Source organism: Nuphar pumila, chromosome 15, assembly GCF_984573655.1.
Source record: "Nuphar pumila chromosome 15, dmNupPumi1.hap1.1, whole genome shotgun sequence".
NCBI classification, from domain to species: Eukaryota; Viridiplantae; Streptophyta; class Magnoliopsida; order Nymphaeales; family Nymphaeaceae; genus Nuphar; species Nuphar pumila.
This window is the reverse complement of record NC_143263.1, coordinates 18,509,738-18,523,502: the sequence shown is the minus strand read 5'-3', so window position 1 is coordinate 18,523,502 and position 13,765 is coordinate 18,509,738. Positions and strand designations below refer to the sequence as shown.

The 13,765-nt window shown below is 39.2% G+C and overlaps 1 protein-coding gene across 1 annotated transcript; it reads left to right on the top strand.

Moving 5' to 3' along the window:
* The first annotated feature begins 967 nt into the window (after nt 1-967).
* LOC149814697 (putative F-box protein At3g61730) lies at nt 968-13,330 on the top strand. The gene is made up of 8 exons (XM_089990416.1): nt 968-1,068; nt 2,760-2,959; nt 3,534-3,578; nt 6,207-6,371; nt 6,731-6,778; nt 7,392-7,562; nt 8,078-8,185; nt 13,140-13,330. Exons 1-8 carry the CDS (start codon nt 968-970, stop codon nt 13,220-13,222), a joined length of 921 nt encoding a protein of 306 aa, XP_089846542.1. The 3' UTR covers nt 13,223-13,330.
* Nucleotides 13,331-13,765: the final 435 nt, after the last annotated feature.

Genomic DNA, 13,765 nt, shown 5'->3' with positions numbered 1-13,765 from the left:
GGCATGAAATGGAGATGGAGGCAGGGATGAAGGTTAAAATCTATCCCCGTGCGAGGATGGAGGCAGGGATGAAGGTTAAAATCTATCCCCATGCGAGGATGGAGGCAAGAATGGACTTACCCTTTACCCTGCTCCGCCCAGCCCTGTCCCCATCCTAATCTCTGCCTTGCCCTGTTCCCAATCCTTCAAGAGATGACTATAGACCGAGGAAAAAAGGGACCCCGCCCCACCTCACTCCTGTTTGGACTGGTGATGGAGGACATGAAACGGGGATAGAAGCGGGGGTAGAGGTTAAAATCCATCCCCGTACAGAGGTTTGGATTTTGAGATGGGGCGGGGGTGGAGACCTTATCCCCCGCCCCCGCCCGGTTCCACTGCCATCCCTACTGGTGTGGGGCCTAGTGTGTGGAAGAATAGAGTATGGCAATTTTTTTTTTGGGAGGATGAAAAGGCCTTCCCTTTCATGGAAATGAAACATGCGAGCCCATATATCCGACCCATTTTCACTTACTATAACCTAGTTCAATTTGCATTTGGATTGAGACTTGCTGCCCAATATTCACATATGGATCCACGGGTATACCATGACCAGGCCCATTTCCAACCCGTTTGCAACTCTATGTGATGTGACAGTTTTGGACCAGGCCCATTTCCACCTAGATCATTCCGGTTACATTCGATCTGGACTGAAGATGGTCAGGGTACTGAATCCATAAACGGTAAACCCGTTCGGTTAACCAAGGGACATGAATCTCGTTTTGGAAAATATTTGAGGGTAAAGTTGACTATATCTGTGACATAAATTAAAAAATTTAAATTTGAACGGGGCCCAAAACGAGAGTATAAATAGAGGCGGAAAGGTTTGGTCTTTTTGCGTCATTTCCTTTAGTTTAGCTTCTTCGGCAATTTCTGTTCCCGCGCAATTTAAAGAAAAGTGAGAGGGAGAAGAAGACGAGAGAGAGAGAAGATGGGGAAGTACATGGCGAGGGCTAAGACGATCTCTTGCTGCCGCTCCTCTCCACAATCGGCCGCTCTCTCCCCCCCTCTGCCGAGATCTCAATTCAGATGGTACGCATGAGCTCTCTCTCTCTCTCACGTTTCTCGGTACATAAATCTGTAGTTTTATTTTTGCTCCGAAGAAGATCGATGATGCCGGGTTCTTCAATTTTTCTGACGAAAATCTATTTCGACAACTCAGCATTCTTCAGATCTGATGTTTTTGTAAGAAGATCGCTCATCCGGAAAGCTTTTCATAGCTTTGCAGTGACTGTATAATTCAAAGCATTCCTATTATAACAGAGACTTTAATGAGTTTCGATCTGCCGGTCTATCTATGAAGATCGATCATCAGTATTTTGAAAGCGAGAAAATTTTGGACGGTTTAAATACTTGAAAGTAAAGATAGACGATCTCAAAGTTAAAGTTACAAACTTAAATATTGAATAGTTCAAAACGAATTTCAAATTTGAATCTCTTCTGTTTCTATTTTTACTTTAGATGGGATCCTTGTACATGCAGAGATTCAAATTATTAGCACGAGATCTTGTAGATCAGAGAATTTCTTGGTGAGCTTTCTATTACTTGAATGAAAGATGAGAACGATCAGTAAATTACTAGTCCTCGTAGCAAGCTTGAACCTTCGGTTCGAATTTTAGATACTAGCTTAAGTTTTGAAGTCGATCGTTTCAATAAAATGCTGAACTCACTTTCTGGTCATACTTGTACAGGTCAAATAATAACTAACAGCTCTTTGATAAGCTTAATCGCAAGGGGCAGAACTACCAGAAATTAGAACGGCATTGCTGTAATTTGGAGTTCGTAGCTTGAATTTCCTGAAGATCAGCCACTTTTAACGCTATAATTTGAAATTTCGGGCTACATTTCCCAAAATCAATCTTTTCTCTCTCTCTCTATTCAGTATATTTTAATGAAAAAAATAAATAAATTTGAAATTTACTGAAAGATCTTTTAGCTAAAATCCAATGGATCTGCTGAAACCTGGAGTTTTTTCCTTGGAACTGGTTGCTTTTCAGTAAGAGATGACTTTAACAATGAAGAATTTCTTTTAACTAATTATTTTGAGAGGCTCTATCAGAACGTTTTCTAACTCATACCGGCTAGCTATTTGACATTTGTCTGCTATCCCCAATTCGGAGAAGCTGAAAGAGGTTCCTAAGTGAAGGAGCTACGCTAATTTGAAAACTGTATATAGATCGGTATCCACAACTGCCAAATCGTGTTAACCTTTTGTAAGTTTTCTCTACTTTGGTGTCAACATGTCCTTCTGGAAAGGAAGAAATGAATTAGTCACGATAAAGAAATGCTAAAAGGATACTAAAGTTATTTGACTTTAAAGCAAAATTTAACTTTGCGAATATTTTTCTCCGTCACTCACGCACACAAATGCACACATTCTGAAATTTCCGTTTTTTCGGACTGCCCTCTGCGCTATGTCGTAGGAGCCATTTAGTCATGGGATATATTCGGCACTAAGAAGTCGAACAACTGGGTGAAAACTTTAGCTCAGCAACCCGCGTCAGGCCGATGACTTTTCATTTCTATTGAGGAAAACCAAAGAAGATGAACGGTTTCTTGTCAATTGTGAGAAATCTATCATCAAAGCAAATGGAATTGCCCGTTTTAAGAGTGGAAATATGGTCGCCAATCTTCTGAAGCTGGTCTCCTCAATGAAAACAGGTCTTCAGTTTTACGTCTCTAACTTCGTGATGTGTTCTCTTTCTTTCTGTAAAATTTTGAAGGTACGAAGTGGATACATGGACTGAGATAGCCAAGTACCTGGACGGAAAGTCGCTAGTGAGGCTGGGGATGGCGGACAGTTGGTTCCACAAATTGATGATGGAAGAGAGCGTGTGGAAATACGCGTGTTTACGAGAACTTCACGTCCCACCACCAAAGGAAGTCGCCTTCAAATGGAGCGAGCTATATGCTGCCTCCTTTGGTAACGTTTACCAACATCTTTCTTTTATTTTATGATTAACGCAGACTAACTCCACTTGTCAGGGGCGTAGCTAGGATTCATGCGAGGGGGGTGGGGGCCAAATAGGGGTGTAGAGAAAAAAATTGTGTGATAGTCGGGGGTTCGGGGGCAGCGCCCCGAATTTTTTTTTTTGAGATAGAATAAAAAATGGCTACAATTATTAATAAAAATCTATTTCATATGGACAAATCAAACTATTTGCTGCAGTCAGGGCTGGGCTAAAAAATGGATAAAAATCTATTTCATATGGAATCAGGGCTGGGCTAGGACTGAGCTTTTAAAAAAAAAATTAACTGTTTCGGTAGGCAGGACTGGGCTACAGCCCAGTCCTGCCCCCCCTAGCTACGCCTTTGTAAATCCCTGTTTTTTCTTACTTTAACCAACAAGATAAATATTGACACTCAAGATCTTTGGTGAGGGATGATAATATATTGACAAGGATATGAAACTTAGCTCTTCAGTAAATAAATGGTTGGGAAGCAAATATCTGACTCTTCGTATAGCAATTTATTTGATTTGGGTACTTTTTGTGCAGACGGCAGACATTCATACACCTACAGGCAGCCAAAGAAGCACATCGGTAAGTTTGCTACTAATAATGACTTCTACCACAATCAATAGTGTATTTAAAAAGTATGGGAAATGACCATACTGTCCTTGTAAAATAAAGTGTTTTTAGAAAAACCTATCAATTTGCACAAATCCACTTTAGGTCCAAAATTTTGATTCTTGACTTTTTTAGGATATTTTTGCTCCTCCACAAATATAGCATGACGCTTATAAATCATTGTTGTGAATGTTCCCAAAATGTGCCCACAAGGGCTCCGCTCATCTGGTAGGGACGACTTGTGAATTTCACAAAGTTGATGTGACATCACAAGTTTCAAACCCACCAGTGGCGTCCCTTGCCACAAGGACAAAGCTAGGTAACTCCCAGAGGGGGCCTCAAGGGTGTTAGTAACTGGAGGCCAGCCAAGGTGTGGTTGGTGAGGAGGGTTTTTCCCTTGAGTTATCCAAAAAAATGTCCTCAAAATGTGCGAAGCTTCTTTTATTATAAAAAAAAATGGATGAAAGGCAAGAGGACATTTACAAATATAGTCACAATTCATTGTTGTGAATGTTCTCAAAATCTGTGAACCTTCTTTTACTATTAAAAAATGCATAAGGGACACAAGCATGGGGGTATTCACAAATATAGTATTATCTTTGCAACTTATGCTTGTAAATGCCTCCAAAATGTACGAACCTCCTCTTACTAAAATCACATAAGGGACACATGTAGGAGAATACAATCTTCACAACTCATGTTTGCAAATGCCTTCAAAATATGCGAACATCTTTTTACTAAAATCGTATAAGGGGCACATACAGAAGGACATTCACAACACATTTTGGAGACCTTCACAACTCATGTTTGCAAATGTCTTCAAAATGGGTAAACCTTTGTTACTAAAATCACGGAAAGAGCACAAACAATAAAACATTCACATGCAAAGGTCAAAACATTAGCAAATGTGAGTATTTAGCTAAAGAAGTTCCCACATTTTGAGGACCATAGCAAATATGAGTTGAGGATGTCGTACTATATTTGTGAAAGTCCTCTTGCCTATGCCCCTTATGTTTTTTTTAATAAGATGTTCACACATTTTAGGAAAATTCACAACAATGAGTTGCGAAGATTGTATTATATTTGCAAATGCCATTCTTCCTATGCCCCCTTATGCATTTTTTTTTGTTAGTGAAAAGAGGTCTCTACATTTTGAGGACATTTACAACAATAAGTTGTGAAGGTCGTACTGTATTTGCCAATGTCCTGTTGCTTGTGCTCTTTATGTGTTTTTTTAGTAAAAGAAGGTTTGCAGATTTTGGAGACATTTACAACAATGAGTTGTGTTGTGAAGGTCTTGTTATATTCGTGAAAGAACAAAAATATCCAAAAAAGTTAGAAATCAAAATTTTGAACATAGAGTGAATTTTGACAAATCATGAAGCTTTTCCCAAAACATGCTATTTTACTAAGACAGTACGGTCATTTTCTGTTAAAAGTTTCCCCATGCCTCTGGGCTATGTAACATAGGCATGATCACCAAAGGAACATGGAACAGACTATTCTTGTGTAAATTTTCATCAAGACAGTATCTAAGGGTACACAACACGAAAGTAAATTGGAGTATCCTTGCCACATAGCTCCTATGACAGTTTGCTAGACACGTCTGTAGCCTGGTGAATGTTGGAGCAACCTATATACGAGTCTCCAATTAGCCGTCAAACCAATAGAAGGTTGAACCATGCAAAACCTCACTTTCCTACTTACCACTGAACTTACCTAAATTGTCCACATCGGACAGGTTCCTTCAACGGATCCTTCTTATCACCTATGTCCCATGGAACAAATTTGGTCGTCTAGGTCTACAAGAGTCTAGAGGAACTGGATTAAGAGAAGACTCAAGGGGACTCCATAAGACATGTCATAACTTAAGAAGACTCCATGAGGACCAAAACTAATTCAACCAGTTTACATTACAGATTCGACCTACATTTTGGCATCTTGATGGCCAATAACCAAAATTTACATTCAAGTCTCACTTTTCTATGTTCATTGTCACTGAAGACTGTCATCTGGTTCAGCTGGGCATGCTTTCATGTTCTAGAACAAGACCGAACTGGGTGCAAAACCCCAGATCTGGATGATTTGGGGATGAATAGGAGCTAAATTAAGAACGTGAACTTGATGCATTATGGTGCTGACTATCGACTCCTTGGCTAAACTATCTTAGCGGTGGAAAATCATACCTCCTGACTTGATTTTTACATCCGACGTGATCACCCAATCACTACTCTGTTGTGATTGATTAGCTTAGCCGAAAAAAGCCACAATTCTGAATAAAGGGTTGCCAAATATGGCTTTCCTTAGTGTTTTGATGAATGAAAGCAAAACATTTCCCCCGTGTCTTGATGTTTTTGTTAAACTGTCCTCCCCCCACCATGGCTCACTGCATCAAATGCTAATTTTTTTTGAAAGGCAAGCTGGGGTTAGGCAGACCCCTACTAGTTATACAACGATACCATTGGGATTCGAACTTGCAACGTCTAGCTGCTCCTACCAAACAAACGAATCCCCTTGTTGGTACCATAAAATGCTAGAATGCTACAATATAATCAAATCTAAGGCTAAAACCAACATGGATCAATTGATTTGCTCTTCCAGATTGGATGAGAATTGGGGCGTTCTTCTTCGACTCATCAGTGGCATTGGCAACAGAGAAGCTACGGATTCCAGATGTTTCCTTGAACAAGTTGTCAGTGGAAAAGATGGTGCAGACAACGGGTTGTTGCGTCTTGACGGGCATCAAACAAGGGATCTGGATTGCTGGTATTACTTTTCACCTAGGAAGTACCTAATGGAGAGGGGCTCAGGCTATTTGATCCAGACATGGCAAACTCTCAGGTGGGCTTGATGCGATTAGGGGCACCTCCTGCCAAGTCAAGCTCCCTTTACTTCAACTGAGTCAATATGATGGGTGTCTGGGCCTAGACCTAGAGTTAGAGAACAGGTTGCTCTGTTTTGAACATGAGAGGCTTAATTTGGCTAGCGTATGGCGTGGCCTTTAAGCATACCATGTAGCACTTTTTTGCTTGGTTTTTGCACCATCAGAATATTGAAACGTTAACGTGACAGCTCTTGTGAAATAAATTGCTGTTCCTAATGCTTCGGAGTTGTGATGAATGCAGATCTGCAGTTGGTACGGTGTACTGTTTGCAACCTCAACAGCTGTGAAGGTCTGATGCTAAACCTCCGAGGGCCCCTACATTTTTTTAGCTTATTTTTTTAAAATAGTCTCTAGTGAATCCTCATCATTGACATCAACCATCATAGGTATAATGGGAAAAAGAGGATAGCCGGAACTTCCATTTGTGGGAAGCTAATTGGAACCCAATTCAAATGAGGGCGGATCAGGTGCAATCACATTGCACACTTTCAACTACCCTCCATCTCATTGGTACAGCTTGTCAGCTGTGGGGCACAAGAGAAGATGGAGGGCAGATCAGGTGCAGATGCACACTAAAGTATGCAATGTGATTGCACTTGATCTGCCATTGATTCAAATGAGATCTTTGCTACATGACATCAATATATTGCTCTTAAGGGGTGTTCGGATTTTCCCATTTATCCAAATAAACAGGATACGCAGGAAAATTGCCTTATGCTCTAAATTGGAGCATCTTACCTTGTACCGTTTATCTTGATAAGTGCATTAAAACACAAAGTATGATTTCATTGCTGATGGGCCAGTTATGAAACAACGCTACCATATGATCATGTAGTAGCAGCTCTCATCATTACGAATTTGTTCCTATCGTGTACAATTCAATTGAACACTTTTCACTGTAGGCACTATGCAAACGCTGGATGCCAGGCATTTTGAGCTATTTCTCCACGAGGGATACAAGCATGGGACGTGGGAGTACGAAGAGGTTGGATCTCATCGGGTTGAGGAGCACTGCAGCGGAGCCACCGGGGGCATCTTCGATGCTAAGCACCTCAAGAGCCCCTCCACTGCAGGTACAAGTGCCTCACACTAGAAAGTTTTTATTTTTTTTCCGATTTAGCCTCTCTTTAAACCATTTGTTTCCATGAAGGATGGGAAAACCATCCTTGACATCAGAGACCTAGTCGTGCTGGCTAAGCCTGCCGTACTTACGGTGGCACACCCTTGCTCCCAAGGAGTCGCCCAGCTTCGGCGGAACGAGGGCTTACCTCTTGGCTTTTATCCTTTGTTATGGTAATGGAGCCCTGACCACCCAGTCTGGCCAAGGCCCCTTCTACTGCACCAAACCCCTTGGGGCTCCTCTCTTTAGACCGTTGCAACTTGAAACTCAGCCTAGGTGGTTTGAATGTAAAGCATTACTGATCTAATCAACCATTGTTTACACGGCTTTCCGGTCATGTTTTATCTGCAGTAACATATCACCCGTACATCTCTAGATGGACGGTTGAATGATTCATTGCTGCAAATAGCACCACTCCAATGAAATTCGAGTCGCATTCTTTCTCAATGGTTGGTGTTGTTTCAACAGAGATTCTCAACATGAAGTCATGGATTGGAGAACCAACCAACTGGCAACCAAAGGCAAGGATAACTCAGCACGCAGTCGCAGTCAACACAAACTTACAGAAGAATAAAGGTACAGAATTGCTGCCTCTGCAGAGCTCACCACACCATAGAACAAGGATTTGCTGAACATAAAACTGATAGAAACGTCCCCATTTTCCTCCATCTTTCAAGAGAGGATGCCTCGCTTCACAATAGCAGGCAGCCATCTACACAGCAGAGAGTTGAGACTGATGGTCCAGCTCCATCTTTCAGATGGATGTGCACAGGGTGCTGCTGCATCAATTTACTATATAGTCTCTTCTCTACAAGTTTGATATTTGGTAGAATTCTTCTCAGATCGTACACTTGGAGGTGCACTGTCTTGAAAGAGACAGTTGCCTCACTAGGACTTATCCCGGGCGCAGTAGGGTTAAACACATCCCTTCCGAGATACAATCAAGCCTAGAATACTAACCTGACATTGGATAGGTTAGTCGCTACAACACAATTACCTTGAACAACTTCACGGGCAGAAAGAGAAGGAGAGAGATTTCGAAACAAGCCAAAACCAGAGGAAGTTAACTCATTTTTTGTAAAAACCTTTTAATATAAAGCAGTTGGGGTATATTACCAAACCAAGTAGTGCAAGGTAAATTCCCCATTTTGAACATTCGTTGACCCAACATGGGCTCCATGTGTTACTAGCATTCCATCATGGGCGGCTACCGTCCCAACAAGAATGCCATGTGTCACTACCATCCTATTATAGGCCGCCACCATCCCAACATAGACATCACATGTCACTAACATGAATGCCATGTCTCACTGCCACTGTTCCATTAAGAGCGGCTACCACTACAACATAGGCTCTATGTGTATTGACCTCTCAACGTGTTTATACTTTGAGGCTATAAAAAAAAGATATAAAAAAAAGATATGTGTTGCTTCTTATAAAAGTCATAAAGAACCTTTGAAAACTTTTAAAAGTCAAGGCTATAACCATGAGCAGGTCCATCCCAACATAGACGTCATGTGTCATTAGCGTTCTATCATAGGTGACCATCGTCCCAACATGGATGTTATGTGTGACTGCCGTCATCCCATCATGGGCGACCATCGCTATAACATAGGCTTCACGTGTCACTGACCTCTCAATGTGCTTACACGTAGATGCTATCCAAAAATGATAGGTGTCTCCTTCGAGAAAAGTCACAAAGAACCTTTGAAAACTTTTAAAGGACAAGGCTAAGGTCAGGGCCATGACCATGTTATGTTCTAAGTTTAGGTCCATGATTAGGTTTGGGTCCAAATATAAATATAAATATAAATATTAATATAAATATTAATATTAATATTTAAAGTTTATTAGACAAGCATTTGACAAGCTCAAGATCTAATGTCCTTGAGGGACTTGCCCTTTAAGGCAACCCTTCTCATTATAAACTTGTAAAGTTTTTCAACAATGATCGATATAGGACAAAATATTTATCACAAAATGGTTTTTTTTTTTTTTCAAATGACTTTCTCAAACAACTAGTAATAAAAAAATTTATTTTGCGAAAAAATCTTACTTTCAAAGGATTATATTTTGAGCCAAATAATAATAACCCCCCTAAGTAGGTCAAAATATAAGATAGGAAGAAAGAGTGAAGTTGTTTATAAAAGTCATGTTTAAATGAAGGTACCTTTCAGTTTGAATCTACACTTAGTGTGAAAAAGATTCCGATAGTCTCAAAAACTAAGTGGCTAACAACTTTGAACTTAGTCTCTAATGTGGACTTCTTAAGCCTATTAACCCACATACTCCTTTCAGGTAATTATATGTGTCATCAAATATATAGAAGTTGCATTTATTAAGGGTCTTATACAATATCCTACTTCATGAGTGCTCTATAGACAATCTTCTTCTCATAGAAAGTGACCCTTAACACTTATATCATTGTTTGTCAAAGGTGAAAACCTGTTTCAAATACCTTAGTCATTCTAGCTTACAAATCTTATTAAGAACCAAGTGACTCATCCTCATGTCACAGGTTTTTTAAGCACTTACATATGAATGAGACTTGAAGATACTCTATCTTCATGTATTCCTTTGTGCTTACCTAATTGTTCCAATGACTTGTTCTTCCCATTGAACCAAGAACTTAGGCAACCCAAGTCACTTGGTTGGGTTTTCATTATGGGTAATCATTTTAGGGGGTTTTAATCCATTCCCTCATATGTAATTGTAGTAATTTTACATGAAAGGCCTTTTGTAAGTGAATTTGCCAAATTTTAGCAAGATTTCACATATTCTACTAAAATTACTCATTGCGTGAGTAAATTATTCATAGTATTGTGCTTTAGACTAATATGTCTAGATTTTTCATTGTATATATTGCTCTATGCTTTATATATAGTAATTTGGCTATCATAATGAATAACCACAGGAGGCAAGAGTTTGTTATCCAATGGAATTTCAATCAAGAGGTTCTTTAGTCATTCAACTTCCATACTAATAGATGACAATGCTATGAGTTCAACCTCTATAGTAGATTGAATTTTAATGGTTTGCTTCTTGAAAGCCCAAGAAATAGCTCTAGACTTAAGGGTAAAAACCCATCCACTTGTGGATATTGAGTTATTCCTATCAGAGTTTCAATTAGCATCACTATAACTTTCAATGTTAGCGGGTTCTTTCGAATATAATAACCCATAATCCAAAGTCCCTTTAAGGTACTTCAGGACCCTGAAAGAAGCATCCCAATGATAAGTTTCTGGATTGCTAATATATCTATTCAGTTTTGTTATGCAAAACGCTATATCTGATCTAGTTTCATTAATAACATACATAAGACTTCTCATAATACTAGCATACTCAAGTTGAAAAATATTTCTTTAAGTGTATTTAGATAATTTAACACTAGTTCAAATGGAGTATCAACAGTTTTACAACCAAAATAATTAAAAATTTTAATCACTTTCTCAATATGACATGATTGATTTAAGCCATATCCATGTTCATGTCACATAAATTTGATTCTTAGAATCACATCAGCAAGCCCCATATTTTTCATGTTAAAGTTATGTAACAAAAAATGCTTAGTATCATTTATGTATTCTATATTGTTGCTAAGTATCAACATGTCTTCTACATATAAACAAATTATGATAATGTTTCTACAATCAACTTTAGTATATATGCATTTATTAGAATCAAGAATGTTAAACCCAAAATCGAAAATTACTTGGTCAAATTTTTGATGCCATTGTTTTGGAGCTTGTTTCAATCCTTTAAGGAATTAAGCAATTCACAAACTTTGAGATAGTTTGGGAATCTCTTGGTTCTCGATCTTCACAGTAGATTCCATGACGCTAGACATGTTACTTTCAAATTGTTTGATATTTGGTAAAGTTCTTTTCAGATCGTTGGGACCGAAGCTTGGAGGCATACAACAAAGGCATTGTCTTGAAAGTGATATTTGCCCCACCAGGACTTGGCTTGGGTGAAGTAGGGTTAAACATAATCTCACTTCTGGGATACAACCAAGCCTGCACCTCTTGTGCAATACTAACATCCCTTGGCAATGGGTAGATTAGTCACTATGACACAGTTACCCTGAACAACTTCACAGGTAGAGAGAGAAGGAGAGAACTTCGAAAAAAGCCAAAACTAAAAGAAGTTAACTCATTTTTTGAAAGAACTTTTTTCATATAAAGCAACTAGGGTATACCAAACCAAGTACTGCAAAGTAACTCGCCCATCTTGGGCAACTACTGATCCAACATGGGCGCTACGTGTCACCAATGTCCCATCATGGGCGACACCATCCCAACATGGATGCCATGTGTCATTAGTGCCCCATTATAGGTGATCACCGTTCCAACATGGATGTCACATGTCACTAGCATTTCATCATGGGTGGCCACCCTCGCAACATAGACATCATGTGTCACTGCCATTGTTACTTCAAGGGCGGCCACTGTTACAACATAGGTTCCACGTGTCACTGACCTTTCAACGTGCTTACACATAAAGGCCATCCAAAGAAAGAAAGGTGTCGCCTCTTAGAAAAGTCATAAAGAACTTTTGAAAACTTTTAAAAGTCAAGGTCAAGGCCAATGCCATGACCATGACCATGATCAAGCCCTGTCCAGGTCCATAGCCATGACCATGACTCCTCCTAGAAAAGTCATAAAGAATCTTTAAAAACTTTTAAAAGTCAAGGTCAAGGCTAATGCCATGACCATGACCAGGTCCTAGTCGAGGTCCATAGCCATGACCATGTCGCCTCCTAAAAAAAGTCATAAAAAACCCTTGAAAGCTTTTAAAGTTAAAGGTAAAGGTCAAGGTAAGGGTCATGGCCAAGACTAGGACTAGGTTCAGGTCTATGATCATGACTATATCGCCTCCCAGAAAAGTTATAAAAAACCTTTGAAAACTTTTAAAGGTAAAGGTCAAGGTTCACATCCTAAACCAGTCATAAAGTACTTTTGAAAACTTTTAAAGTTAAAGGTCAAGGTCAAGGTCAAGGTCAGCGCCATGACCAAGACCGGGTTTAGGTCCATGATCATGTGGCCTACTAGAAAAGTTATAATGAACCTTTGAAAACTTTTAAAGGTAAATGTCAAGGCCGTCAGGGCCATGGCTATGATCAGATGAGGGTCAAATCCAAATATTAATATTTGATATTTGAAGTTCATTAGACATGTATTTGATAGGCTCAAGATCTAATGCCCATGCATTTTAAGTCAACCCTTTTCATTATAAACTTATAAAGTTTTCCAAGAATGATCAATACGAGACAACACATTTTTCATAAAATTAGCTTTTTCCTCCAAAAGACTTTCTCAAACAATTAGTGATAAGAAAGAGTTATTTTGCCAAAAAAACCTTACTTTCATAAAGTTATATTTATAATTTGAATCCAAAAACAACAAAGAGCACTCGTGTACCTTTCCCATGTTGTCCTCTGTAAGAGGTAACACAATTTATATAGTGTCTTTTTAATTTTTCACGGATAAAAGCAGATGACAAATATTTCTTATGTGTGCTGCATGTACAGGTTTGCAGGTAAGGTACCACATAATGAAGGCTGGAGAGAACGGGCCCATTGTTTCCATAAGGATCTCACAGCAACTCCTTTGAATTTCCTTCATTTTTTCCGCAGGCCACTTCTAATATGAAGTTTCCTCTTAGAAAATAAATAAATGTGAAGAATACAAGGAAATAATGCAGAGACAAATGTGTAATAAGCATCTATCACAAGGCAAGGGAACGGAATAAGGTCCCACTCGAATTAGATCTACTTTGATTGTGACATGTTGCCCTTGAACATCACTTTTCCATCCGTGGATCCCATTCCAAGGTAGAAAAATGGATCATTGGGGAATGAAGAAGAATGCTGAACTAACAAATAATGCCTCTATAGGAGGGTTTTATGGAGTCTTCTTCATTTGAAATATCAAAAGATCCAGTTTCCACACCAAGGATTCTGCCAAACTATACAAAATATCAAATCTCTATCCATGTGGTAGGAGGAGATTTTTTAGTTGCTCTGTTCTTTACTACCAAACGTGCAATAGGAGGGATTATCTCCCAATGCCTTGTTTGCAAGGCCCTATGAAAGTGGTATTTTCTCAGCGATTATAAATCACAACCACAATTTTCAGAGCAATACAAATGTATGAA

Bases quoted from the DNA above. Each gene is read 5' to 3' on its own strand.
- LOC149814697 (XM_089990416.1), top strand. From the start codon at position 968: ATGGGGAAGTACATGGCGAGGGCTAAGACGATCTCTTGCTGCCGCTCC. The intron at 2,960-3,533 runs GTAACGTTTACC...CTTTTTGTGCAG, and splicing joins GCTATATGCTGCCTCCTTTG to ACGGCAGACATTCATACACC. The intron at 6,779-7,391 runs GTCTGATGCTAA...TTTTCACTGTAG, and splicing joins CAACCTCAACAGCTGTGAAG to GCACTATGCAAACGCTGGAT.